General features: G+C 36.9%; 1 protein-coding gene across 1 annotated transcript in view; it reads left to right on the top strand.

Moving 5' to 3' along the window:
• The window catches only part of SLC27A2 (solute carrier family 27 member 2), an 81524-nt gene that overhangs the window by 33854 nt on the left and 21120 nt on the right, over positions 1–26550 (top strand). The window contains exons 3-4 of the mRNA XM_074234701.1: positions 5683–5841; positions 11471–11595. Of these exons, the coding sequence (XP_074090802.1) occupies positions 5683–5841; positions 11471–11595 (284 nt within the window). The remainder of the gene's footprint in view (positions 1–5682; positions 5842–11470; positions 11596–26550) is intronic.

The raw sequence follows: 26550 nt of genomic DNA, 5'->3' as shown, positions 1-26550 counted from the left end.
GCAAGTGACAAAATACACCCAGAAGAACAAGAACAGAACAAGAATAGACCATACAATACACTTGGTATCTGAAATCCTAAGCAGTTTATTATACAATCTGGTATCTAACATCTGGACAGAGTTGCCCTAGGTCTGGGGTCATAGCTTTTCTCTGCTACACAAATATCTTCATATCTGGCCCTCCCCATTAGAATTCTGTCACCATTTTAAGCATCTTCTTCTGGTTCTAATTCTTTGGTGCTCTGTGGGAATAGTGGATATTTGCAAAGTATACTTGTCTACATGTATCTTGGAAACTCTATCCTCCTCAAGAGACATTGTGTCCCCTCACTTCTGGAAGCAGATCTCTTCCTACTTTTATATCAATAAGAGGGAATATGACAAAAATTAAATGGAGTTATGGCTTATTTGTCTGCTTACTATACCTTTTGAGAGCTAACTCTCAAAACTCCCCAACTCCATAGCTTTATGAATCTTCTTCTCACTTATTCTTATATCTAAAGAAAAGGAGACCCTTTGTTGCCAAAGTCAATTCCTTTACTAATACCCTTAAGCCTCTCCCTTCCTGTTGCCTAAATTCACCAGTTAGTTAATAAGCATTTATTATGCATTTACTATATGCTAAACACTATGCTAAGTTCTGGGAGACACAAAGAAAAGCAAAACAGTCCTTGATCCCAAAGAACTTATGACTTTATCTTTAATTAAATTTTATTTTTGATAGTCAACAAGAATCTGCCTTCTCTCCTTCTTTTATCACTACCATACCCATAAGAAAGAAAAATAAAACCTCCATTACAAAAATTTCTAACCAAACAATACAAACTTCTGTATTTGTCATATCCTCCAAAAAGATATATCTTAATATGCATTCTGAATCTATCATCCCTTTGTCAGGAGGTAAATAGCATGTTTCATCATGGATCCTCATGGAATCATGCAGAGTACCTAATAAGTCTTTCAAAATTGTTTGATTTCATGACAAAGTTACTGTTTGAATTGTTATCTTAGTTCTACTCATATTAGTTCATGTGAGACTTCAAAGCTTTCTCTAAAACTGCTCCCTCAGTTTCTAATTCTTTGCTGCCACAATAAAGGTGTTATAGTAACATTTTTGTACATATGAGTCCTTTCCCTTTGTTTCCTTTGGGTTTATAAATCTAGAATCTGATCACTGGGACAAAAAAATCACAATTTAATAACTCTTATGCATAGTTCCAAATGCCTTTCCAGAATGGCTAAACCAGTTCACAAATTCCCACAACCATGCATTAATATATTTCTCTTTTCTCACAGTCTATCCACTATTTCAACTTTTCCTCTTATGTCAATTTAACAATCTGTTTAGTGTGAGAAAAAAGCCTCAGGATTGATTTAACTTTCATTTTTCTAAATATTAGTGATTCAGAGCATTTTTCAGAGCATGATTAAAGTCTGACTGTTTATCCATCAACCTATGTATCTATCTATCTATCTGCCTATCTATGTAGAAACACACATATTTGGTGCACTTGGAGAGAGCAAATAATAGGGTCAGTAGACAAACAAAGGGACTGAAAAGCAAGGATGGATTTCCCCCACAGAAAAATACCTAGTCATAATCCCTTGAGTGCTTAGCAACTCATAAGTTTTGCTCTTATAAGTTTGAATCAGTTCCCTATATATCTTAAAAGTGAGACATTTATCAGAGAAACTTGCCACATAAGTTTTTTCCACATTTATTTGCTTTTCTCCTAATTTTAGTTGCATTGTTTTTGTTTGTATAAATCTTTTAACATTGTGTGTAATCAAAATTGTCCATTTTACCTTATATGGCTTGGTCATAAACACTTTTGCTATTCACAGATCTAAGAGATAATTTCTTTCTTGAAAGGAGCTTACTTTCTAATGAGGGAAATAACACACAAATAACTAGATGCATTCCAGACATACAGATTAAATGGAATATAATCTCAGAGATGAGAGCTAAAGCAGCTAAAGGAAAGGGAAAGATTAAATTAGTAAAAGACTCCTGCAGAAGGTCGTTTGAGTTGATCTTAAAATGAAGCAAGAGAATAAAAGAGATGGAAGGTAGGAGAGAGGGCATTCAGGTCCCTATTCCAAAGGACAGTATTGTGTACAAAGTAACTGAGGAGCGATTTGAGGTGGGGAGACCCTTAGGAAGGCTAGTGCCATAGTCTTAGCAAGACATTAAAAGAGACTGAATTAAGGAAGTGGCCTAGAGAGAAGGAATCAAAAGTGAAAAGATAGTGTGAAGGTCAAAATGACCTCACATTCCTCTCATCACCACCATACCCTTGAGAAAAACAAAACAAAACAAAATCCCCATTACAAAAATTTATAGCCAAACAAAACAAATTTCTGCATTGGCCACCCCCCCCAAAAAAAGATTTGTCTCAATAGACATTCTGAGGGAGAATCACAATAAGAACCTGAGTTGAACCTGAGTTGACTAGGAATGGGGTAATGCCCTCAGTAGTAATAGGGAAGTTTGGAAGAAGAGAAAATGTAGGGAAGATAACAAGTTGTGTTTTAGACATGGTGAGTTTGAGCCCTCTTTGAGACATCCACTTTGAAATGTCCAATAGAAGTGATACAAGATTAGAACCCAGGAGAAAGATTAATGTTGCCTCTTCAGCCACATCTTCAAACCCTTTCTATTGACTGATGTGTCCTCTGCTGTCTACAACCATCCTAAGTTCTGCTTCATCTTTAAAAAAAAATAAAGCCTCTGAGAGGCATCTAGGTTACCACCTAGCTGATTGTAGATAGTGGATATTAGAGTACTGGCCCTGGAGTCAGAAGGACCTGAGTTCAAATCCAGAATCAGATATAATACTTAGCTGTGTGACTTTGGGCAAATCATTTTATCCCATTGCCTTGTAATAATAATAATAACAATAAAAAAAACCTCTGAAGCCTTTCATCCTCTCAATCCTTTGTCCTAGATCTCCTCATTCTTTTTTTACTATCAAAAATCTTAAAATAATTGTCACCCTCTACCTGCCTTTTTCCTCACCACTCACTTGCTTCTCAGTCCCTTTGTTTGTTTACTGATCCTACTACTTGCTCTCTACCAGTTTACCAAATATGTATGTATGTATGTATGTATGTATGGGTGGCTAGATAGATGGATGATAGATAAGATAGAAAGATACACAGATAGATAGGCAGCCAGGCAGTCAGACAGAAATTCACACACACACACACACACACACGCACACACACACACACACACACACAAACATATATCGATAGAGATAATAAGTATTGGAGGAGGACCAAAATGACATTGTGTTGAGGTCAAGGTACAGTGTATCTAACTGTGGCTAATCAGACAATACAAACTTAGAAGGTTCTAGCATAGGTTAAGTAAGTATACAGACACATACAGACACACACACACACACCCTTTAAAACTTAAATAGATTAAATTTCATCAAGAATTTTAGAACACCTTTATGGAACAATTTGAATTTACCTCTTAATGTCAACTATTCAAGTATAAGTAGAAAGATGAACCCATTTTGTGATCCCAAGCTAGCCAACTTAGTACCAAAAGTAGAAAAGAATTAGATAAGTCCCTGTTAAAAAAGGAAGAAAGAGTTTTTCTAATTTACAAGGGGTTTCAGTACAAGCCTATTCTGTCTTTTTTGGCTAGGTTAAATAAAACCAATACTATATTTGATGTCTTGCTAGCCTAGACTAGTGCTTACAAGGAAAACTCTTTCGGAGAGAGGAAAACAAGCCCAGATGCTGACTGAAGTTTCGGTGTTTTCCATGAGTGGAGACAAGCACCAGAAAAATCTTATGAAATGTTTCCCTTTTTCCTCCTTGCCACCATTACTACTTTAAAAAAAAAATCTATCAATCATGCCAGGGACCCAGTTGACAAGTGAGATGCACTAAGATGAGACAATTGACTCTGTCAGGAAGGATTTGAACTTTGAGTTGTTTTTGAAGTACATTTTGTTCTCAACCTACAAACCCATACCTAAATAGGAATTCCTTTCCTTTCCACAAACACACCTAATGAATGCTCATTCAACCTTTACTCAGCAAAAGTTTTTATGTAAGTTGTTTTCCCATAAAAACATAAAACCGGTTAGGTTTCTAAGTCAGCCTAAAACAGTCTGTTTAAGTGATAATGTATCTGAAATGTAGTATTGTACTATGGAACCAAACCTCCCTGTGTGAGCAAATTTCTATTTGAAAATACATTTTTAATCATTAGAGTTCTGGTTTGGAACTGTCTCCTCAACCACTCTCTCTATCACTAAGCCATTAGTGTGATTCAGTAGAACCTATGGACTATATCAACCCACAAAGCATTTTCCTGCTTCTAGACAGGCTCCTCAGTCTCATCATTTTCCCCTTCCTTTTCTTTTCTGGCTCCTAGAATTAGTACTGTTGTGTTTTTTCCCTTGATGATAAATCCTCTCTATCCTATCTTTTCATTACTTGGACATTGTATGGAAAACTGCAGGTAAGGTGCACAAAAGACTGAACTTCACTGCAAAATAGAATCTCACAGACCATATAATCCAACCAATACTTAAACAGGAATTTCCCCTCCTCTACACACACACACACACACACACACACACACACACTGCTTAACAAGTGCTCATTTAACTCCTTCTAAAAGACCTCCAAGAAGGTGGGGTTGGGTGGGACTCATTCATTCCTATCGTGCCCCACTTATCTTGGGATAATTCCTTGATTGTTAGAACTTCCTGTGGAAGGTGGTACTTGAGCATGTCTTAAGAAAAAGAGACTTTATAGAGGTGGGAAGGGAGAGCATTTCCAGGAATGGGAGAGAGCCAGTTTTGAAGCACAGAGTTGTGGTGTTCTTTGTGTGTGAGGATCCAAGAAGCTGGTCTGGCTGGATTGCCTAGTGTGGGAGGAGAGTAATGCTCACTGAGGCTGGAAAGAAAAACTAAGTAGTAGAATTTATATTTGATTCTGAAGGCAATAGGAATACACTTGGGTTTATTGAATAGGGACATATTGAGTTTGAGGTGTTTCTGGTTCATCTGGTATGACATATTCAATAGAAAACTAATGATGGAGTATTGTATCTCAAAGGAGGCACTAGGCCTGGAAATCATGGTCTTAGAGATGATAATTAAACACATAGGAATAAGTGAGGTCACCAAGAGAAAGACTGTAGAGAAAAGTAGAGGGTCAGAACTTTATGTAGCTAGCAGACATGATTTGGATTATGAATCAGAAAATAACTGGGAAGAAGCAGTCAGACAAGTTGGAAAAGAACCATCACAAAAATCAAGAGAAGGGGAATATCCATGAGAAAACTATAGGTCATCAGTATCATCCATTCATCAGTATCAGTATCAAATGCTGCAGATAGCTTGAGAACCAGAACAACTAAGTGGTGCAGTTGGTAGAATTCAGGTTCTGAAGTCAGGAAGAAATATCTTTCTGAGTTCAAATCTAGTCTCAGACACTTAATAATTGTGTGACCCAGGGCAAGTCATTTCACCCTGTGTGCTTCAGTTTCCTCATCTCTACAAAATGAACTAGTGAGGGAAATGACAAACCACTCCAGTATCTTTGTCAAAAAAAAAAGTCAAATGGGGTCACAAAGAAGTAGACATGACTGGAAAATGACAACAATAACAGTATTTATTCAGTATTTATTTCTATTGTGTCTTTGCAAAGGTCTCCCTAAAGCTGCAGTGATCAATCATCGGCGCTTATGGTATGGCACTGGCATCATCCAGACAGCCAATGTCACTTCAGAGGATGTGATCTATACTTCTCTTCCTTTGTATCACAGTGCTGCTCTCATGATTGGATTACATGGATGCATTGTAAAAGGTAAGCTTGCTCTTTTCAAAAAATCTTAGGTTCAGTCAATACTTGCTCCTCAAAAGAACTAAAATAAAAGGCTTTGTAGTTTAATGGAAAGATTAGAGTCACATGTCAGATCAGAAATCAGAAATAAAAAAAAATTATTCTCAAAGTGTGTGCTATCAGTTTCATTTTAATGTACCTGGGGAAAATTACCCTAAACCCTAAGATTTTCAACATTTCCTAGTCTCCACCCCCCAACCATAGTTTGTCAGTCATCTTCCCCCTTGGATTGGTGTTGAGGTGGTCATAATAATGACTCTAACCTTGAAGACTCAAAGTTATGTTCACTATCCAGGTTCTAGAGAAATAAAGAAGTTGACAAAATGGAAGACAGGAAAGAAAAGGTGGAGAAATCCCAAGGTCTGGTCAAGAAGGGGTCTGGAGTCCCAACTACCTAGATACCCATCTTTGTACCAACTTAAAGATCCATTGTGTGAGAGCTCCTCATGGCAAGAAATATTGGACTATGAGCAAAAGGAAATTTGAAAACCACCATCATAAAGATCAAGAATTGGAAAGAATGAGAGTAATCATATAGTCCCACCTTTCCATTTTACAAAGACAGAAACCAAGAAGCAGGAAGGAAAAGATTTGACCAATGTTGTTAAATAGCTGACTTCCAGTTCAGTGTTCTTGGTTTGAGCCTAGTTCTGTTGCTTATTAGATACATGACCTTGGGACAAGTCTCTTTACCTTCCTAAGGCTCCATTTACAAAACTATAAATTGGGAACAATAGTACACATGTTACCTACTTTATAGGGTCATTAAGGAGAAAGAGCTTTGTAAATTGTAAGGTTCTTCACAAATCTTGTACTCCTGCTATTGGCATTGTCCCCTATTGTCTCTGATAGGAGAAATTGGCTAATCAAGTCTTTTGTACTCTTCTGAAACAAAAACAAAAGGTTCTCAATTTTTCCTAATCTTCTATTTTTAATATTGTTTCTGTTCAGTCATTTCTACCTCTCTGTGACTCCAATTGGGGTTTTCTTGGCAAAGATACTGGAATGGTTTACCATTTCCTTTTCCAGTTCATTTTACAGATGAGAAAACTGAGGCAAACAAGGTTAAACAACTTGCCTAAGGTCACACAGCTAGTAGGTATCTGAGGCCATAACTCAGATCCACATGACTCCAGGGCCAGCACTCTATCCACCATGCTACCTAAATGCACTGGTTTTAGTGTATAGCTCCTTAAAACATTTTAAGAGAGTTGCATTATGTTTTAAGGTAGAACTCTGAAAAGCTTTAGGGTCTTTTCTACGTTTAAAAATTTATAAACTCCATATATGCCCACTTCCAGGAGATCTTACTTTTCCCCATTTCACATCAGAATCAGATTTTTCCCTCATCATATTCCATTCTACTTTGTAACAACAGAATGCCTACTACAATTTTTCTAAAGAAATCCCAAGTGTAGTGAGGGTGCCCTTCTCACCCTTGTTACTGTTTCCTTTTCCAAGGCTTCTTTCCATTTCAGGGCAATACAATTCAGCAAGCTTGTACTGAATGCATACGAGGTCATTCAGTCATTCAATAGATGTTTCTTAAGCACAGTCCATGTACAAAACTCTTGAGATACCAAGAAATACAGAAGGTGGTTGCTTCTTTTAAAGTACTTCCAGTCTCATGGTATTTATTTATTCTGGGGTTACAGTGAAAAGTGAGGACTGTCCTCAAGTGGCTGACAGTCTACTGAAGAATGAAGCATGTACCCCTGGCAATTTGCTATTGTTTTATTGGAAGAGAAAACTCCCAATGAGGAAACTCCTTCTGCCAATGCAAAGTAGTAATCGGCATGATCTGAATGTAGTTTTATACTCTTAAGAGAGTTTTCTGAAAGCACAGAGTAATTAAGTACCCTGCCCAGAGTCAAATGGCCAGGATGTCTCAGAGATCAGGTTGACTTTAAGGCCAGCCTTTTGTCCCTTACTCTCTCACCTCTCACCTAGATAAAGAAGCACAGTGTAAATCAAGGAAGTTGGCACTAGGCTTTTACTTTAATATGAAAACAAAAATTTTGTCAAATTACTTTCCTTCATACATTCAAGTTTAGTCCAAAATATCCATTCTGTCCAGGGAGCCTTCCTTGACTCTTCTTCCATAGATAGGAAGCTTCTTGAGGGCAGGAACTGTTTCCTTAAGTCTTTGTATCCCTGGTAACTAATACAGAGCCTTGCACATAAAGAGGATTTTAATAAATGCTTGTTTAGTGTTTGATTGATTGATTGATTGATTAGAAAAGGGAGCTTAAGTTCTTTTCAGATGTGATATACTTTATATAGATAATTATTTGAGTAAGGTAAAATATTCTAAGATGTGAAGCATACAGCATTGGTTCTCATATCTTTTGTTAGTCTTCTAAAGAAGTAGCTTTGGATTGCTTTGTGGTTATTGTTCAGTCATGTGTCTCTATGTAACCCCTTTGGGGTTTCCTTGGCAAAGATGCTGGAGTGGTTTGCCATTTACTACTCCATTGTGTTCCCATTTTGCAGTAAAGGAAATGAGGCAAATAGGAGTTAAGTGACTTGCCCAGGTTGACTCAACTAGTAGGAGTCTGAGGCTAGATTTGAACTTAGAGCTTCCTGACTCCAAGTTGGGTGTACCACCTGGCTGCTTTTGTTGTTGCTGTTCAGTCATTTTCAGTCACATTCTTGGCAAAGATCCTGGGGTGATTTGTCATTTCCTTCTCCAACTAATTTTACAGATGAAGAAACTGAGGCAAACAGGGCCACAAAACAGCTAGTAAGTATCTGAGGCCAGATCTGAACCCAGGAAGATGAGTCTCCTTGACTTCATTCCTGTCACTATATCCACTAGCTGCCCTGTCAATAGCAATTTATTAAGCACCTGTTCTAAGTAAAAGTCCCTCAAGGAGCTTATAATCTAATGAAAGAGAACAAAACAAAAAAAGCTGTAAAATAAGTGGGAAAAGGGTGTGGAAAAGGAAGGAGGATGTATCTGGAGGGTGTGGTGAAGTCAAAGGAAGACCCCAAAATACTGTTGCCAGGTGAGAAATGAGAGTGGCTGAGCTTGTAGTTTATGACCCCCGCCCTCCAATCAGAGAGTTTAAAGTGATGAGATCTTGCAGGATGACAAGGTTATCCCAATAATAAGATTCCTGGGGCATGATAGACCTTCCCCCACCTTCCCCTACAAAAATAAATAAATAAACAGCAATAGTTTCTTTTACCTTAGTTCAGACATTATTAAAGTTGCAACTTTGACTACCAATAATCATTTATATCAATTAAACATGTTCTATGTTCTAGTCCCTGTGTTAAGCACTTGTGATACAAAAAGAGGCAAAAAGATAGTCCCTGCCCTCATTGAGTTTACAGTCTGATCTCATGCACATTTTCCTAATTAATCATGGTTGACCTTACTCATAGTATTCCATGGTTTCAAGGTTTCACCATCAAGAAAGTTATGATCCAAGATGACCTTGGAGAACAGATTTCTTATTCCTGTATGCTAGGTGGTCATCTCATCAAAGGTGGTCAGTCATCTTGTTTTAGAAGTATATTTGGGCAGAATGCTGGGATTTAGAATCAGACCTCTCCAATTTCCACCTCTTAGGCTTACCAGTTAAGTAACTATGGACAAATCATCAACCCCCTCTTCACATTTCTTATTTGTAAAATGGAGATAACAGTATCTATCATATTTTCCTCACTGGATTATTGTGAGCCTCTAATGAGATGACATAGCAACCTTAAAAGGCTATTCAGTCAGTTATTATGGCAAACATTTATAGAGCACTTAATGAGTTGTAAAGCACATTACACCTATTATCTCACTTTAGTCACAAGTCATTTTCAAATGGTTACACTAAATTGAGTAAAGGTTTATAATCTTATTTTCTATCTGTCAAAGGGATAAAAACATTTGCCAAGGTAGAGCATTCCCACTCTTTCCTGAGAAGTTAAGCCAAGCCCATCCTCTAAGTCTATACCATGATGAAGCTCCATAGTGGAACTTTAGTGGAGATCTTTTTGCAAAGATCCTATCCTCAGACCTTGGAATTTTATATGTCAGGGAGGTTAAAGATCAAACAATAAGTAGAAATATATGTTTCTGCTTTTTAAGCCATTCACATAAATAGTGTTTTCCCAGCCTGAAACAGAAATTCTATTTCCTGTATGTAGATACAGTTAAAATTGCTTGTCATTCTTTTAAAGATTTCTAGATTCACACAAAGCTTCACTTTCCAATCTTTTGCTTAAATAAGTCATAAAACTAGAATTCAGATATGAGCATATAGAGAACAGTTGCAAATTATATACCTTGGCAGTTGTGCCAACTCTCAACCCTCAAAATATATATGCAGTTTCTGATAAGGGTTAGAATTCATGTGTTCGTCTAAGCCTCCTATAAACACAGGACTAAAATTTCCTTCTTGTTTATATAACAGCCAGACCTAGTTGTGTCAAAGTAGCACAGAATAGTATTCCAGATCCAAAAGGAACTATTTTTTTTTTAGATTTTTTCAAGGCAGTGGGGTTAAGTGGCTTGCCCAAGGCCACACAGCTAGGTAATTATTAAGTGTCTGAGGCCAGATTTGAAACTCAAGTACTCCTGACTCCAGGGCTGGTGCTCTATCTATTGCGCTACCCAGAGAAGGAACTTTCAAGATCTCCAATTTCAACTCTGAAATTTGAAAGATGAAAAAAACAAATCTAGAGTAGTTAAGTGATATGCCCAAGGTTCTTTGCTAAATTTAAATAACCTAGTTAATATATAAGCTAAGAAAACAAATTGAAATTCCTGTCCAGAGCCTCTTTTTTTGTTTGGATTGGGTTTTTTTTTTTGGTAAGGCAATGGGATTAAGTGACTTGTCCAAGGTCTCACAGCTAAGTAAGTGTTAAGTGTCTGAAGGCAAATTTGATCTCAGGTCTTCCTGACTCCAGGGCCAGTGTTCCATCCCTTGCACCAATCTACTGCCCCAGCAAGGCCTCTTCTTACTACATACAGGCTACTTTGCAAGAAATAATAGCGCAGTTTTGTTTTGTTTCTGAATTTAATGTATTCCCTTTAAAAACTTCATCCTTCCACCAGTACAAATTCAACTTATGGACAACTTGGTAGACAGATTCCCTGAATTGTCAAACATTAGCCAAACATTCATTACCAAGTGAAAACTTCTAGCTAGCAGTGAGCCTCCTAGAAATTAGTTAAATCTTAAATGACGAACAGGCCATGGTTGAGCCAGACTTAGATAGAGCCTTTCCAGCTTAATGGAGGAACTGGCAAAGCCTTTGAATGCCGAAGATCACCTCCATACCATAACAAGATTTATAGTAGAATTTTAGTGAGGCTTTTCTGTGAAGATTCTCTTTAAGCCTTGGAATTTTATTTTATCATAAAGGATTAAAAATCAAACAATAAATAGAAATGCTTTTCTTGGCATCATCTTTCTTTTTTGCTAAGATTCCAGTTTTACCATGATACATAGTCATAGAAAGAGGCTAATATTTCAGTTTTCACTTATCAAATAAAATAATAAAAAATTTAAAATTTAAAAAAAAGGAAAACCTTTGAATTTCTTTACTGTTCACTTATGTGACAACTCTTCATCTTTTCTGTGGTTTGTAGGTGCTACCTTAGCTTTGCGCACCAAATTTTCAGCCAGCCAATTTTGGGAAGACTGCAGAAAATACAAAGTGACAGTCATACAGTACATCGGTGAGCTGCTGCGGTATTTGTGCAATGTGCCTGAGGTAAACCCATACCCTGATTTGGCTTAAAATGTCGGCAAATCCTGATATGGCTTGAAAGTTCATCACATTGTATTTTGCTCAATGTCAGAAGATTGTTGTACATGTTGGCAATTTGAGCTAAAATTAGCATTGATAATAAGATCTTCTTTTTTATGGCTGAACCAACAGAACTTCCAGTTTATTGATATGTTCAATCAGCTAGGGAGATATAAGGTTGGGAGCCACATTTGGACCAGGGCAAAAAGAAATGTATTCAAGTTACTCACTCTAAGACCTGAATTCTCAGGTGGGCATTTCAGAGTAGGTTATATTCAGGAACCCTTTAATGACTTTCTCATGATGCTTTCCCCTTCAGTTATTAGTCTTTCAATGCTCTCCAAATGAATCTTTTTCCCTTTCCCACCATCTGGGTCTTTGTTCATGTCATTCTTTTCACCTGAAAATGCCATCACTACCTATAAAATGCCACCCATTCTTTGAATTCAACTTATTTCTTTCATGAAGCTTCTTATAATCACTTAAGCCAGAAACTCCCTCCTGTGAGTTTCTGCTAACACTTTGTACCACTATCATTTATTATAATACCATAGGAGCATCTTTTGTCTCAGTTCTTCACCTAAGTGGTCTTAGTAACTGAATGGGAATGGTCTCAGCCTAAGTAAAACCTGAGAAAAATCTTAAAGACCAAGGCTACCCACTGCATCCTGAGCCATTGCCAGTGGCTTGATCTTTGTCTCTGGAGGAGAGAGGGATGCTGATCTTTGCCCAACTCTGCCTCATTTAAATCCAGTTCAGGATATAATCTTCAGAATTCTATTGGTCCTTTTCAAGACTGAAGAAGAACCACTTTGTAAAGTAGTTATTCACATACATATTTTATCTTTTTTTTTTAGGTTTTTGTAAGGCAAATGGGGTTAAGTGGCTTGCCCAAGGCCACACAGCTAGGTAATTATTAAGTGTCTGAGACTGGATTTGAACCCAGGTACTCCTGACTCCAGGGCCAGTGCTTTATCCACTGCGCCACCTAGCCGCCCCCACATACATATTTTAAAGGAGAAAAATAAAACAATCAAATTTATTGTCTCCTGTACTAAGTGCTGTGGAATAATATAGGGACATATAATACATAATACCTTCCCTTTATAGATTTATTGTCTAATGGAGATGTGAAATATAAATTTGGAATAGTAGCAATACAAGGTAGTATATGATCAGTGATTATTGTTGTTGTTGTTCCATTGTTTCAGTAATGTCAAACTTTTCATGACCCCAGTTGAGATTTACTTGGGAAAGATACTTGAGTGGTTTGCTATTTCCTTCTCCAGCTCCTTTTACAGATGAGGAAATTGAGGCAAACAGTTACATAACTTGCCCAGGGTCACGCAACTAATAAGTATATGAAATCAGCTTTGAATTCACAAAGATAATTCTTCCTGACTCAAGGCCCCATGCTCTATTCAATGTACTACCTAGCTGTCCATAAGATTTTATATTTATTCTTATTAAATTTTACCTTATTAGATTTGCTAAGTTTCCATCATTCCTACCTTATAAATTATGACTCAAAAATCCAAATCCAGTTCTTAGGAAGCAATTTCTTAGCTGTCTATTTCTTAGCTGTCCATGTCTACCTTTCTCTTCTGTAGTCCTTGCTTTTGACCAGCAAAAGTGATGAAAACACCACCTCTATATCCTTATGGTCTGTAGTTTCTTGTTCCTGACTTCTTAATGTTATAGGAGTTTAGAAGATATAATTGATTGAGTATAGCTGATTGAGCACTGGATTTGAAGACAGGAAAATATAATTGTGAATCCCAGCTCAGACACTTTGCTGGGTGACCCCTGGCAAAACACCCTCTCTGGGTTTCAGTATTAGGGTATTCGATTCAGTGACCTTTATTCTAGCTTCAGACCTATGATCTTAAGATCTTTTAGGCAAAGGTCAATATAATCTGGCTTAGTTCCAGAGCTTTAGAGGATCTGGGACTTAAGCAGGTCCATGTAGGATGAGTAAAAGAAAAAAAAATTCAAAGCCACAGGGATAAACAATATCATGAGTAAAATACAATTTTTTACAAAAGGATTTGTTTAGGGAGTAAAGAAATAAAATTAGAAATGTAGACTGGATCAGATCTTGGTGGCTATCTCATGCCAGGTCCAGGGCTAGAACTCTATCTAGAACCATAAGGAAGTAATTGAAGGTTCTTAGGTGGAGTAACTGGGGGAAAAATCCTTAAAAATTAAATCTTTGGGGATATAAGGGGGAAACAGAATGTAGTTTGGTCCAGGTCTATCAGATGATCAAAAAATATGTTTACCAAATAAGAGACAGCTATGTGGTACTGTGGCTAGAGTAGGGTACAGGAAGATTTAGTTTAAATCCTGCTTCAAATACTAGCTGTGAGATACTAGGCAAGTTATTTAACCTCTATATGCCTCAGTTTCCTCAATTAGCATACATTATGAGTTAACATATAAAGTACTAGGCAAACCTTAAAGCTCTATATAAATGTTAATGTAGAAATCAATCATTATTAATGGATTCCATATCTGTGAACTTATCCACTACTGAAAATTTATTTGTAATCCCGAAATTAATGCTCACTTTCAAAGAAAAAATTTAAGTCCATAACCCTCATGTTCCCAGCTGAGGTCAAACAAAGCAATTCTCTGCCTTCTTGTTTCCATTGCATTTTATGTTTTTTGTGTGTTGATGATTTCTGTTGTTTAAAATGGTTTCCAAGCAGAATGATGAAATTCTGTCTGGAAGGCTGGGATGTACCTTATAGAGAAAATATGTATTAGAGAAGCTTCACTAAGGTATGAGTTAGAGTGATATTAATGAACCAACAATATGTTACATTAAGAAAAAGGAAGAGGAAAATAACCAGTCTTGTATGTGAGACTGCTCCAGAAAGTATTGGAGTAAATGTTGGGAACCAAGGCTTATAGGAACCTAACCCTGTATTTCCCCTGGGAGCAATGCTTCAGTATTTACTAATTCAGTGTTCACAAGGACTTTTTAGTACAGCAAATGAGAAGAATAGATTGTATTTTTAAATGCAGAGATACTTCACATCATGTTGCTCCAACTAAGATTGTTTTGCAGTTACCTTGTAAACATATTGTAACCCAAACTGTGTGTGAAAACTCAGCCCAAACTGTAATTTGATTCCAAGATTGTTGTCAATCCTCCCCATCACCCAAGGAACTTTTGATTTGTGGAGAAAAAAAGCAATGAGTCATAATGTTAGCTTCTTGATGGCAGGGACTGTCTTGTTTGCTTATAGCATAACATACTCAGGCATAGCACAGCAATGGATACTTGGTGAAAATCTGAAGAATAGATCATCTATCTGCCATATGACTGAGAGATCAAATCAAGAAGCCAAAAATAAATTTTGCTTACCTCACCCTAGTACAATTTCTGTTCCTTTCTTTCCCTTTCTTCAACTGGGCAGAATCACCTTTGTTTCATTTTGTTTAGCTCTTCTAGTTAAATTTTAGTAACTTAGGAATACACTTCACATCTATAACATTGCTTTTTGGTATTAACTGCCATTATTGTTATTATTATTATTATTATTTCATCTATCATAAATTCATCTAATGATATTAGGTAAAATATGACTCTCCAAGGAAATAATTTAACAATGCATAATCTCTCTCTCTCTCTCTCTCTCTCTCTCTCTCTCTCTCTCTCTGTACACATGCATATATCTCTTTATTCTATATTGGCATTATCTTTGGAATTCCTATCAAAATGAAAGTTTGATTCCAAGAAAGCTACTGGCATCTTCTATCCAACTGGGACTTAAGGTCTTCATAAGCAAGGAATTCTTAACTTGGATATATTTCAAAGGGTCTGTGAACTAGCAAGGAGAGAAAGTATACATCTTTGTTTTTTACTAACTCATTCCAAGAAGGGATCTCTAGGCTTCACCAGGGGGTCTATAATAGGAAAAAAAATAAGAACCTTTGTCACAGTATTGGCTACTAATTCACCAGTATACGGATTGAAAGAATTATTTTTTCCATAAAGGTTGTATCTAATGTTAAAACTGCACTTTGTGTAGACTTATTAAGCTCATGATGGCCACTTTTAACAGGCAAAGAATGAAACAAGGCTACATCAAGATGATATAGATGCTTAATAAATTTTGATTGTTTGCTATGGGAAGGGAAGAAGAAACAAGAGTATGAGAGGGAAACAGCACAACTCTTCCCAAAAACATTATTGTGCCCTCTTGGTTGCAGATGAACTGCTTGATCCAGATTAAAATTTTGTTTTTCAAGGTTTCTAGTCCCTGGAAACCCTTCTTGGGTTCATGAATATAACCATTTGTTCTCTGGTTATGATTTGTGATCAGTTCAAGACTTAATGTATTTATTTTGTCTCTAAGCAACAGACTATAAACTTATAGGTTTCTGAGATGGACCTTAGAAATTCCTAAGGAAACTCTTAAACTGTATAAATTAGGAAACTGTGGACCAGGAAGATAAAAATGATTTACTCAATGTAATAAAGAGTTGTGATAGGACCAGGATTCAAGCCCAGGTCCTGGTATCCATAATCCATATTCTTTCCTTAGATAAGTCATGCCCCTGTGTAAACTTGTTTCCTCACCAATAAAATGAGGGGGTTAGATTAGGTAATAATAATAATAATAATAATATTAATAATAATAATCTAACATTTGCCTAATACTATACATCAAGCACTGAGTAAGTACTGTAAGACTTTTTTCTCATTTAATGCTCACAACAGCCCTGGTGAGGTAGGTGCTATTATACTCTCTCTTTTACAGCTGAGGAAACTGAAGTATACAGGTTGTATTATTTACCCAGGGTCTAGTATGTGTCTGAGGCCATATTTAAACTCAGGTCTTCCTGACTCTGAGCTTACACTCTATCTACTAAACCCAGGGTCACACAGCTAGTAAATATCTATCTGAGGCTGGATTTGAACTCAACTCTTCCTCACTCCAAGTTGGGTATTCTATCCACTGAGTCACCTAGCTGCCCAGGGTCACATGACTAAAGGTCTATCTGAAGCTGGATTTGAACTCAATTCTTCTGACTCCAATCCAGTCATTCTCTCCACTATTCTACCTCCCAGTGATCCTTTGATCCTGTGATCCTATGAATAAGAAGTAAGTGGTAAAACTAGGTCCTTTAAAAAGAGAACTAATGTCCTTGAAGTTGAGGCACCAAATCAATGAATGTCGTAAAAGTGTAAAATACCAGTTGTTTTCGTCCTGATTGTTCAGCAGGTTTGCCAAGCATCATTTCAGTAATTGCCCTAGGACAGCATCCTTGGCGAAAAAGACTCCAACCTCTCAGTGTCTGCTTATTTCATGATTGATTTTCTTTCACATTAGTATCCCACTTGGCCTACAAGGTCATATTTTTCTTGATTAAAATATAGTAAGCCATATGGTCTCCATCTGTTGATCATTTCTTTTCTACCCGTAATGCACCAGTCTGTCAGCTACCAGTCTTAGGGGAGTGTCTATGTTGTTCTTATTAGGTCTAATGGGAGTCTCTCTGTACTTCAGCATAATAAACTTGTTTATGCTTGGTTATCTCCAGGTTTTATGCAAACGTTAGTGTGCGGCATCTCAAACCTGCTGAAAAATTAGGACAAAATGATTGATAGTTTATGTCTCTAGAACAATTCTATTTAGTGGTCAAACCTTCTGCTATCCACTGCCCCAGAATAGACTGTCCCAGAATAGACCTAGGTTGTCTTCCTGCTGTAGAATGTTAACTTCTTAAGGAATGAATCATCTTACTTGCTCCAGTGCTTGTACATAAAAAGCCTTCATAAATGTTCTATCTAATCTCTCTATCAATCCATTTATCCACCTAGATGAAAAGAGAGCATACCAGTCTGAGAAGAGATTTTCCTTGTCTTTTACTGGTTTCTGTATGAGAAGCCTTTAGCTTCTCACAATCCCAGGAAAACACTTTTAAAACTTGAACAGAACTGGGTCATAATTCTCATCCAAATAAGAAACTTTGGTCTCAGAATCTTTATCTGGTTTAAAGATGTCCAGCTCAGACCTCTGGTTAGTACCACTCCTTCCCCTCCAAATAATAACATGCAATCCTTTATCCCTTTGCTCAGAACGATACATATAGATATAGATATAGATATAGATATAGATATAGATATAGATATAGATATAGATATAGATATAGATATAGATAGATAAATATACATATATATGTTATATATAATCATATTAACAAATCTTTGTGAAAAGAAAAAATGTATAGATGGAAGTGATTGGTTTAATTCAAACAAATGTCTATTTGAGTTTGAGACCTTGGGTTTAGTCAAACCTCCCACCCATGTTTGAATTACTGTTCCAAAATCTCTAATATTTGGTAGCTTTCCCTAATGTTGTTGAGTTGTTCCAAGCACCCTCTTTGGGATTTTCTTAACAAAGACACTGGAATGGACTGCCATTTCCTTTCTCCTGCTCATTTTGCAAATGAGGAAGCTGAAGTAAATGGGGTTAAATGACTTGTGCAGGGTCACATACCTTAGAAGTGTCTCAGACCACATTTGAGCTCAGGAAGAAAAGTCTTCCTGACTCTAAGCCCAGCACTACATCTACTAAACCACCTAGCTTTCCTTTCCTCTTCTTCTTCCTCTTCCTCCTCCTTCTCTATTCTACACCTGCAGAATCTATTACATAATCCCCCACTCTTTGTGCCTTTAGACAAATTGGTGACCCTTCTCTTTGCCAAGGTTAACCTCTCTCTACTTACACCTTTCATTCCCTCCTCTCATCCAAGAGGTTGCCCCTTTACCCCTTTCCTCTTCTCCCAAAATGATAAGTCAATAAGTTTATGAATCACAATTGTAGGAGGCTCCCACTCTTGATTCAGTCTTCATTCTTATGGATTTTTCCAGTGTTAAAGCCTCTCTTGCCATTAGGTAATGCCATTTCAGGGATATTGGAGGCTCAAAGGCCTTTTTGAAACTCAAAAGTTACAAGTGACCATCAGTCTTGGATACACTGGGATGCTTGTTTGTCTAAAATTAGGAGAAAAAATACATAAAGGGTAGAGTTGGACAGAACCCCTCAGTGCAAATTTGCCTAATGAAATCCACATTCCACATTTTACACTGACAACAGCAGTGAGGTTACCAAAAATAATACCGAAGTAGAGAAGGCTCTATCCTTCCTCACCCTTCATATGATGTCAGCTGAGGAGGCATAGCCAAGAGAGTTCAAACAGAAGTTGTCTCCGCTTTTAAATGGCCCACTGAGTCATCTGCTCTTCTGGTTCAGTAACCAATTAGAGGACTTTTCATTGCTTCAAATTATGAACCCTTTAAATATTCTGACACAGAAGCCAGTTCCAGAATGCTACATAGTAAGCCAAAAATATCTATTCATCAAATTCAAATAGAAAGGAACCCCTGTTGGCTTCATAGTGACATGGCTACATTGTATTGTATTTTTATTTTGTTAAACATTTCTCAGTTATATTTTAATCTAATTTGGAAAGCAAATTTAATACCTCTGTTCCAAGGGATGACACCTATAGATACAAATAACTTATTAGGTGCTCTACTATATACAAGACATAATGCTAGCTGCTGGCCCACAAGCAAAAAATGAAAAAATCCCTTTGCCCAAAGAGATTACATTCTAATAAGGAAAAAGATAAATACATGTATGTATATGTATGTATACATGTATGTATTCAGTGTATATATTCAGTATTAAGAAATAAATACAACATAACCAGATACAGAATAGTTTAGGAGAGAGGGCTCTAACAGATGGGAAGATCAAGAAAGGTTTCATGGAGAAGATGTTGCTCTAGCTACATCTAAAAAGGAAGAAAGGAATTCTGTGAGGCAGAGACGTGTGGGAAACACAAAGACAGAATGTCCCATGTGAAGAACACTGGAATATGTGAGAGAGGACCAGTTTGACTGGATTTCCAAATACTAGAGGAAGAGTCATATCCTATAAGCCTGGAGAGATAGATTGAGGCAGGGAGCAAATGTCTTTGTTTTTATTTTTTGGAAGCAATTGGGATTAAGTGACTTGCCCAGAGTCATATAGCTAGTGGCTAGAGTGCCAGCCCTGAAGTCAGGAGGATCTGTGTTCAGATATGGCCTCAGGCACTTAACCTGATTTCATCCCCTCCTCTCATCCAAGAGGTTGCCCCTTTACCCCTTTCCTCTTCTCCCAAAATGATGTCAATAAGTTTATGAATCACAATTGTAGGAGGCTCCCACTCTTGATTCAATCTTCTTTCTTAACCCTAATTTCCTCACGACCAGTCAACTCCAGTTGTCCTGATTCATATCTGGTCACTGGGCCAGATGGCTCTAGAGGAGAAAGTGAGGCTGGTGACTTAGCACAGTACTCCCTCCCTCAAATACAATCGTGCATGTCATGGCATCACTTTCCCAGTTGGACTGGAGTGATGAAAGATTAAAGCCAGGCTAATGGATGAGGAGGAGGAGGATGAAGATGAAGATTATGATGATGATGATGATGCTATCTAACATTAATATAGTGCTTACTATATACAGGTACTTTACAATTATTATCTTGTTTGGTCCTCACAACAGCCCTGGAGGATAGTAGATATTATTATTCGAATTTTACAGATGAGGAAACTGAGACAAATAGAGGTAAAGTGACTTGCCCAGGATGACACAGCTCTTAAGTGTCTGAAATTAGATTAGAATTCAAGTCTTCCTGACTTCAGGGCCAGCACTCTATCCATTGCACTATAGACCATTGCAAAAATTTAAGCAAGAGATGAGGGTCTGAATTAGGGTGTTAGCTATGTGATGTCAAATGTAAAAGACTTTGTGGAGATTTAACAGCTGATTGCATATGTGGGGTGAGGGAGAATAAGGAAAACACTGTAGTGGCAGATGACAAGCAAATGACCTAATACCTTCCAAACATTTCTTTCATCTTTTAGCAATCTGTTTTCCCCAAAGGTCCCCCCCCCAGATTTGCTACAATACAAATTAGTTTAGAAATAAAGGTTTTGCTTTTGAAGAACTTATTCCAAGAAGAAAATTAGGTAGCTGCTATAAATGAAAATGAGAAAATGTTGCAGATGTGGAAATAAAACAACCTCAACATCAGGTTGACTTCATAACCAGGCTGTTATCTAATCAAAAACCTATTACTAAGCACCATTATGGGCCAAGTTCCTTGCAAGGTGCTAGAGATACAAATAAAAAGGATGAATGAATCTCTTGCTTCAAGGAACTTTCTTACATTTTAACAAACTTCAGAAACAGGAAAATGTCAAAAATGTTGACAAATTTTGTCAACACAGCTTCATTTTGCCAAAAAATTAGAAGTCAGAAAAAAACACTTTTTGAAACCTGCCTCTCCCTTTCATGTGCTGTGTCACTATTTTCTATTTAGTGTAATGAAGTCTAAATTTTAAGTTCAAATCTCAATTGTCATGTGATCTTAGGCAAATTATTTCATCCATTTGAGCCTTAGAAAATAATGTCTACAGCACTCATCTTGTGGAGTGATTAAATGAGCAATTGATTCATCAGCAAATGGTAAAGTGATTTGAAAATCTTAAAGAACTCATACTAAAACATAAAGAACTCCATCTATTATTATGCTTAAGTAGAACATATGATGTTGATTTGGAACTAGAGGACCTAGGTTCAAATCAAAACTTAATTACTACCTTTGTGACCCTAGGTAATTGTCTCATCTGTAAAATAAGGGGAATTAGACCAAATGACCTATAAGGTCCCTTCTACCTCTGAGTCTGTGTGAACCTGAGATTTCTACTAGAATGATCTTTGGTCATAAGTTTGGTGAGGAAGGGAGAGATAGAGATAGAGATAGAGATAGAGATATAAAATGGACACAGTCCAAAAGAACTGAAGGCTTGGATAACTTCTCACATGCTCACTATGTATCTCATCACAGTCACTGTTTTCACTTCACTCAAGTCAAACCTCAGTCCTGGATGTCCTGTCTTTCCTGAGGTCCTCTCGGAAGACACTGTTTTACTACTTCATTGTTTCTGTTCTATGTTCATTTTTCAGTTGTGTTCTGACTGTGGAAAAAATTGAGAGAACCTGGAAATTTCTCACCTTCCCTGCCATCTTCCCTGAAAACCCTTCTGCAGTTGAATTTTCTGGATTCTTAACAGTCTCTAAGAAGTAGCTTAGAAAAAGTGGGTAATCTGGTAACAGTTAATCTGATGTGTTCCCATTTGGAACTAACTCATGTTTATGTTACCAAATACTTTCATTAGAACTACCAAGAACTCTTAGTACATACCAATACCAATGTTATTGGTTGAAAGGTTTCTAGTTAGTCAGGTTTTTTTGTTTGTTTAATGGGGAAAAGGAAGTTATACCAGACTTCTCATTTTATTGATACAGGAAACTTCTGGTAAGGAAATTGCGCCTACCAGTGGAACACAACTACTCTGCAACTTACAGCCTTAGAGAGTTTCTTATTGGGTCATATCACCAATATATGTCAGAACCCAAGTTCTTCTCTCTGAAACTGACTCCCTTTTTCTTATCCCAATTTTTAGCCTTTTTCTTTATTTTTTCTTTCTATATCCCTTCTCCATTTCCATCTCATTCTCTTTTCTTCCTGTTACCTTTTCTCTGTTTCTCTTCCCATCTTTTTTTTCAGGTTTTTGCAAGGCAATGGGGTTAAGTGACTTGCCCAAGGCCACACAGCTAGGTAATTATTAAGTGTCTGAGGCTGGATTTGAAATCAGGTACTCCTGTGCCACCTAGCCACCCCTCTTCCCATCTTTCAATTTCTCAATCTTCCTTGACTTTCTATCTACCATTCCTTGCTGCTTTTCCAAGATTGCCTAAATAAAGCCAATTTCCCTCTAAAATAAATACACTGAAAAAATGCATACTAATAAATTCAGAAGACATGCTTAACACCTCTTCCCCTCCCACAAAAAATAATCCTACAAGTAAGCAAAAAGAAACCTAGGCACCATCCTCTCTGACCTAGCAATGTCATTGCCTCAGTTAAGAAATCTGCAGTTCCACTAAGAGAAGTGAGAAGTTGCAATGTACAGAGCAGGTGTTCTGGGTGCGTGGGAAGCAGGCAGTGCCTCACAGGTGCAGAGCTTATTTGTGGTTGGGAGTGAGCAAGAGCTTAGAATCACAATAGTACAGGCTCAGTTTTCATCCTGTAACACAGGGATCGTTTTACATGCTTATAGAGGATTAGGAATCTAAGTGGAAAATATGTACAGATGTCTACTTCTGGGGAACCTGTGCCCTTCTCCCTTGCCTGGTTCCCACCTAAGCTTACACTTGCCATCATCAGACTTTTTTCACTCCTCATGCCACTCCACTATCTATTAATTGATTGATTGTTCTTCATTAAGGAATTGATTTAGTTTCCATGCTCTTTTTCTCTAAACCTATAGTGACAGTCTCTCCTTCCTCTCAGTAGGACTGTTGTTCAGACTGTCATGGCCTTCCTGCCCAAAATGACCTCCTACCCATCACTGTCTTTCACCTCAGATCAAAGATTATGCCTGGTGGTACAGTGGATAGAGTGCCTGGAGTCAGGAGGACCTGAGTTCAAATTCAGACTCAGATACTTGATAGTTAGTAACTGTGTGACCTTGGACAAGTCACTTAACCCTGATTGCACAAAATTCAGGACCATCTCCAATCATTCTAATCTGTATCTGGCCACTGGACCCAGATGGCTCTGGAAGAGAAAGTGAAACTGGTAACTTAGCACAGCATCTCCTCACTCAAATCCAATTCATGTTTATATCATGGCATCATTACTATTGGTTTCTTAGTTGGTTAGTTATTTATTTGACTTTCGCAAGGCAATGGGGTTAAGTGACTTGCCCAAGGTCATACAGCTAAGCATTAAGTGTCTGAGTTGGATTTGAACTCAGGTCCTCCTGACTGAAAGGCCGTTGCTCTATCCACTGCACCACCTAGCTGCCCCAAATGTCATCATTTACTTTGAGAACAAAGGACAAAAATCATCATGCTTCTCATGTCACAATTAAAGAAAAAGAATAAAAATATATAATAGAAGTAACCATGACTTAAATATATACTGAAATATGGCAGTTCCTATGATGCAAAGAAAAAGTATTTCTAATATATGTACTTGTTTTCCCTCAATAGAATACAAGTACTCTGAAGACAGGGCTATTTTGTTTTGTGCTCTATAGCTCCAAAAATCTAATAATCTAATACAATGCAGTCAATTAATTGAATGAATGAATAAGGGGACATTCTGCTAATCATTCCCCTATAAAATTAACTTTCCATATACTCTCTCTCTCTCTCTCTCTCTCCATATATATATATATATATATATATATATATATATATATATATAACATAAATATTTATTTTTAAAATTTATTTTATTTTTAATTTTTGGGCTAAAACGTGCATTTCTCTCATATAGTATAATTTCAAAAGGTGATGCATATGAAACTATGTAGTATATAGTTATTTGCATATTGTCTCCCTCATTAAAATATGAGCTCCTTGAGGATACGGACTGTGTGTTTTTACTGTTCTTGGTTTGATATGCCCTGTGCTTTCCACTGTGCCTGGTGGCCCATAGTCAATGTTTGATCGATGTTGCTGACTGACTGATTCAAGAGAAAGAATGAAAGCAAACTTTTCAACTTTACAACTTGCCACGCCATATACAAACACTTGTTAAATAAATATTCCTTTCAGCCTGTAATGTTTAAAAGAGTCTTTTCCTAGAGCTTATTTATAGCAAAGCATATTCCTCCTAGGACATCTGAGACAACTGGGAGATGGCTTCCTCTCATTCTTCCCATCCTGTTCCATTGGGGCAGTATTAAAGTCCTGGTTTTGCTTCTAATGAGCTGGGTGACCTTGGTTCAAGTCACTTAACCTCTTGGTAAAGTGAAAGGGTTGAGCTTGCTGATCTCTCAGGTCCTTTGAAGTTTTAATAGTCTTTGATTCTATTTTTAGTTAACTCTACACTAGTTGAATATCTCTCCCTTAGGGCTATGGTCTCCAGATCTTAGCAGAGTCTTTGACATACAGTTGCTATTTATTAAATATTTTATGGACTTTTTACTTTGTTTTGTTTTATTGACTTTTAAAGAAAAACTTTTCCAACGCCTCTTAAATCCAATCCCTTCCCTCTATTAATCAATTTCCATTTATCCCAAATGGGCTGCTAGGTGACACAGAGGATAAAGCACCTGCCCTGAAATTAAGAGGACCTATCCTCAGATACTCACTAGTTGTGACGCTGGACAAGCCAACATAACCCTGTTTGCCTCAGTCTTCTCATCTGTCAAATGAACTGGAGAAGGAAATGGCAAAATGAGCTGGAAAAGGAAATGGTAAACCATTCCCGTAGTTTTGCCAAGAAAATTCCAAATAGACTTGTGAAGAGTTGGACACAACTGAACAGCATATATCCAGTATATAGCTTGTTTGCATATATTTTGTTTGCATGTTTGTCACCCTACAAGATTATGAACTTCCTGAGCGCATTCACCTCCATGAGATTGTAAACTCTGTTTGTATCCCCACTGTTTAACAGAGTGTCTGAAACATATTTAAATGTTTAAATAATATGTATTGATTGATTGACTGCCCATTGCCAAAGTAGCTACTTTGGTTTTAAAGCTAAGAGGAATTAGCTGTACAGACTTACTAGTCATTGTTCTGCAACTTAAAAGTATGGTAGGGTAGGATTCTGCCCTTTAGAAAAAGATTTCACAGAAGGGTTTCCATATTTTATTGCCCTTCACTTTAATTCCACAAATATTTATTGAGTACCTACTTTGTGTTTGATCCTTTGCCAGGTATTAAGAATATGATATTGAAAGTGTAACCCAGACTATGCCCTCAAAGAGCTGCTTGCTTCCAAAAGCTGCATGTATATTTTAAAAAAAAATTCAGTTTATTTTTTCATTTTAGTTTTCTTTTTAATTTTGAGTTTCAAATTCTCTTCCTCTCTCCAGGTGCCCCCTTACCTATTGAGAAGGCAAGCAATATGATATCAATTATACATGTGAAATAAGCTGCATATATATGTACTCCTGTGGCTCTGTGACCTCCCTACTTATCCATGATTGCCCATATTGTCTTACAGCTCTTCTCCATGTATTCCCATGGTTTACACCAGTGTTATAAATCTCAAATAAAAACCTTACATAAGGATTCCTGTGGGTTGCCTATTGACATAGAAAAACTATACATTCACATTATATTCTATTGTATTTTTACTTATTTTGTTAAATATTTCCCAATGACATTATATTCTAGTTTCAGATGCACTTAGGAATTGTGTGGTCTAGCTACTTGCTTAACACTTTACATTTACATTACAATTAGGGCATGTGACCTATACAAATAGATATAATACATAGTAACATATGTATTATAGATCCAGATAAAATGATCTGAGAAAATTTGAAGAGGTCACTTTGACCTATGAAGAGGTGACATCTGAGTTGGACCCTGCCTGAAAGATTTCAACAGATAGAAACAAAGAAGAAATGTTCTGGGAATAGGGAACAGCATGTGAAAATCCACAAAGATGGGGAAAAACCTTCATTTAATTTCCCCATCTTCTCATGCTATAAACATATAAATATATATATATATATATATATATCCATTTTTACACAAGTCAAACTTCTAGAAGAAGTTTTCTATATCATCACCTCTACTTTTTCACCTTTTACTCACTTCTCATTTGTAATCTGGTTTCCATACCCACCATTCAATCAAAACTACTCTCTTCAAAGTTACCATTGATTTCTTAATTGCTAAATCCAATAGCAATTAAAATAGCCAAAATTTTCTATTTTTTAGTCTTCTTTCTTAATATCTCTCTCTCTCTCTCTCTCTCTCTCTCTCTCTCTCTCTCTCTCTCTCTCTCTCTCTCTCTCTCCAGCATTTGA

Source organism: Macrotis lagotis, chromosome 4, assembly GCF_037893015.1.
Source record: "Macrotis lagotis isolate mMagLag1 chromosome 4, bilby.v1.9.chrom.fasta, whole genome shotgun sequence".
Classification (NCBI taxonomy): domain Eukaryota; kingdom Metazoa; phylum Chordata; class Mammalia; order Peramelemorphia; family Peramelidae; genus Macrotis; species Macrotis lagotis.
Note: the sequence above shows the minus strand (reverse complement) of the source record. Positions and strands in the feature narration are given on the sequence as shown.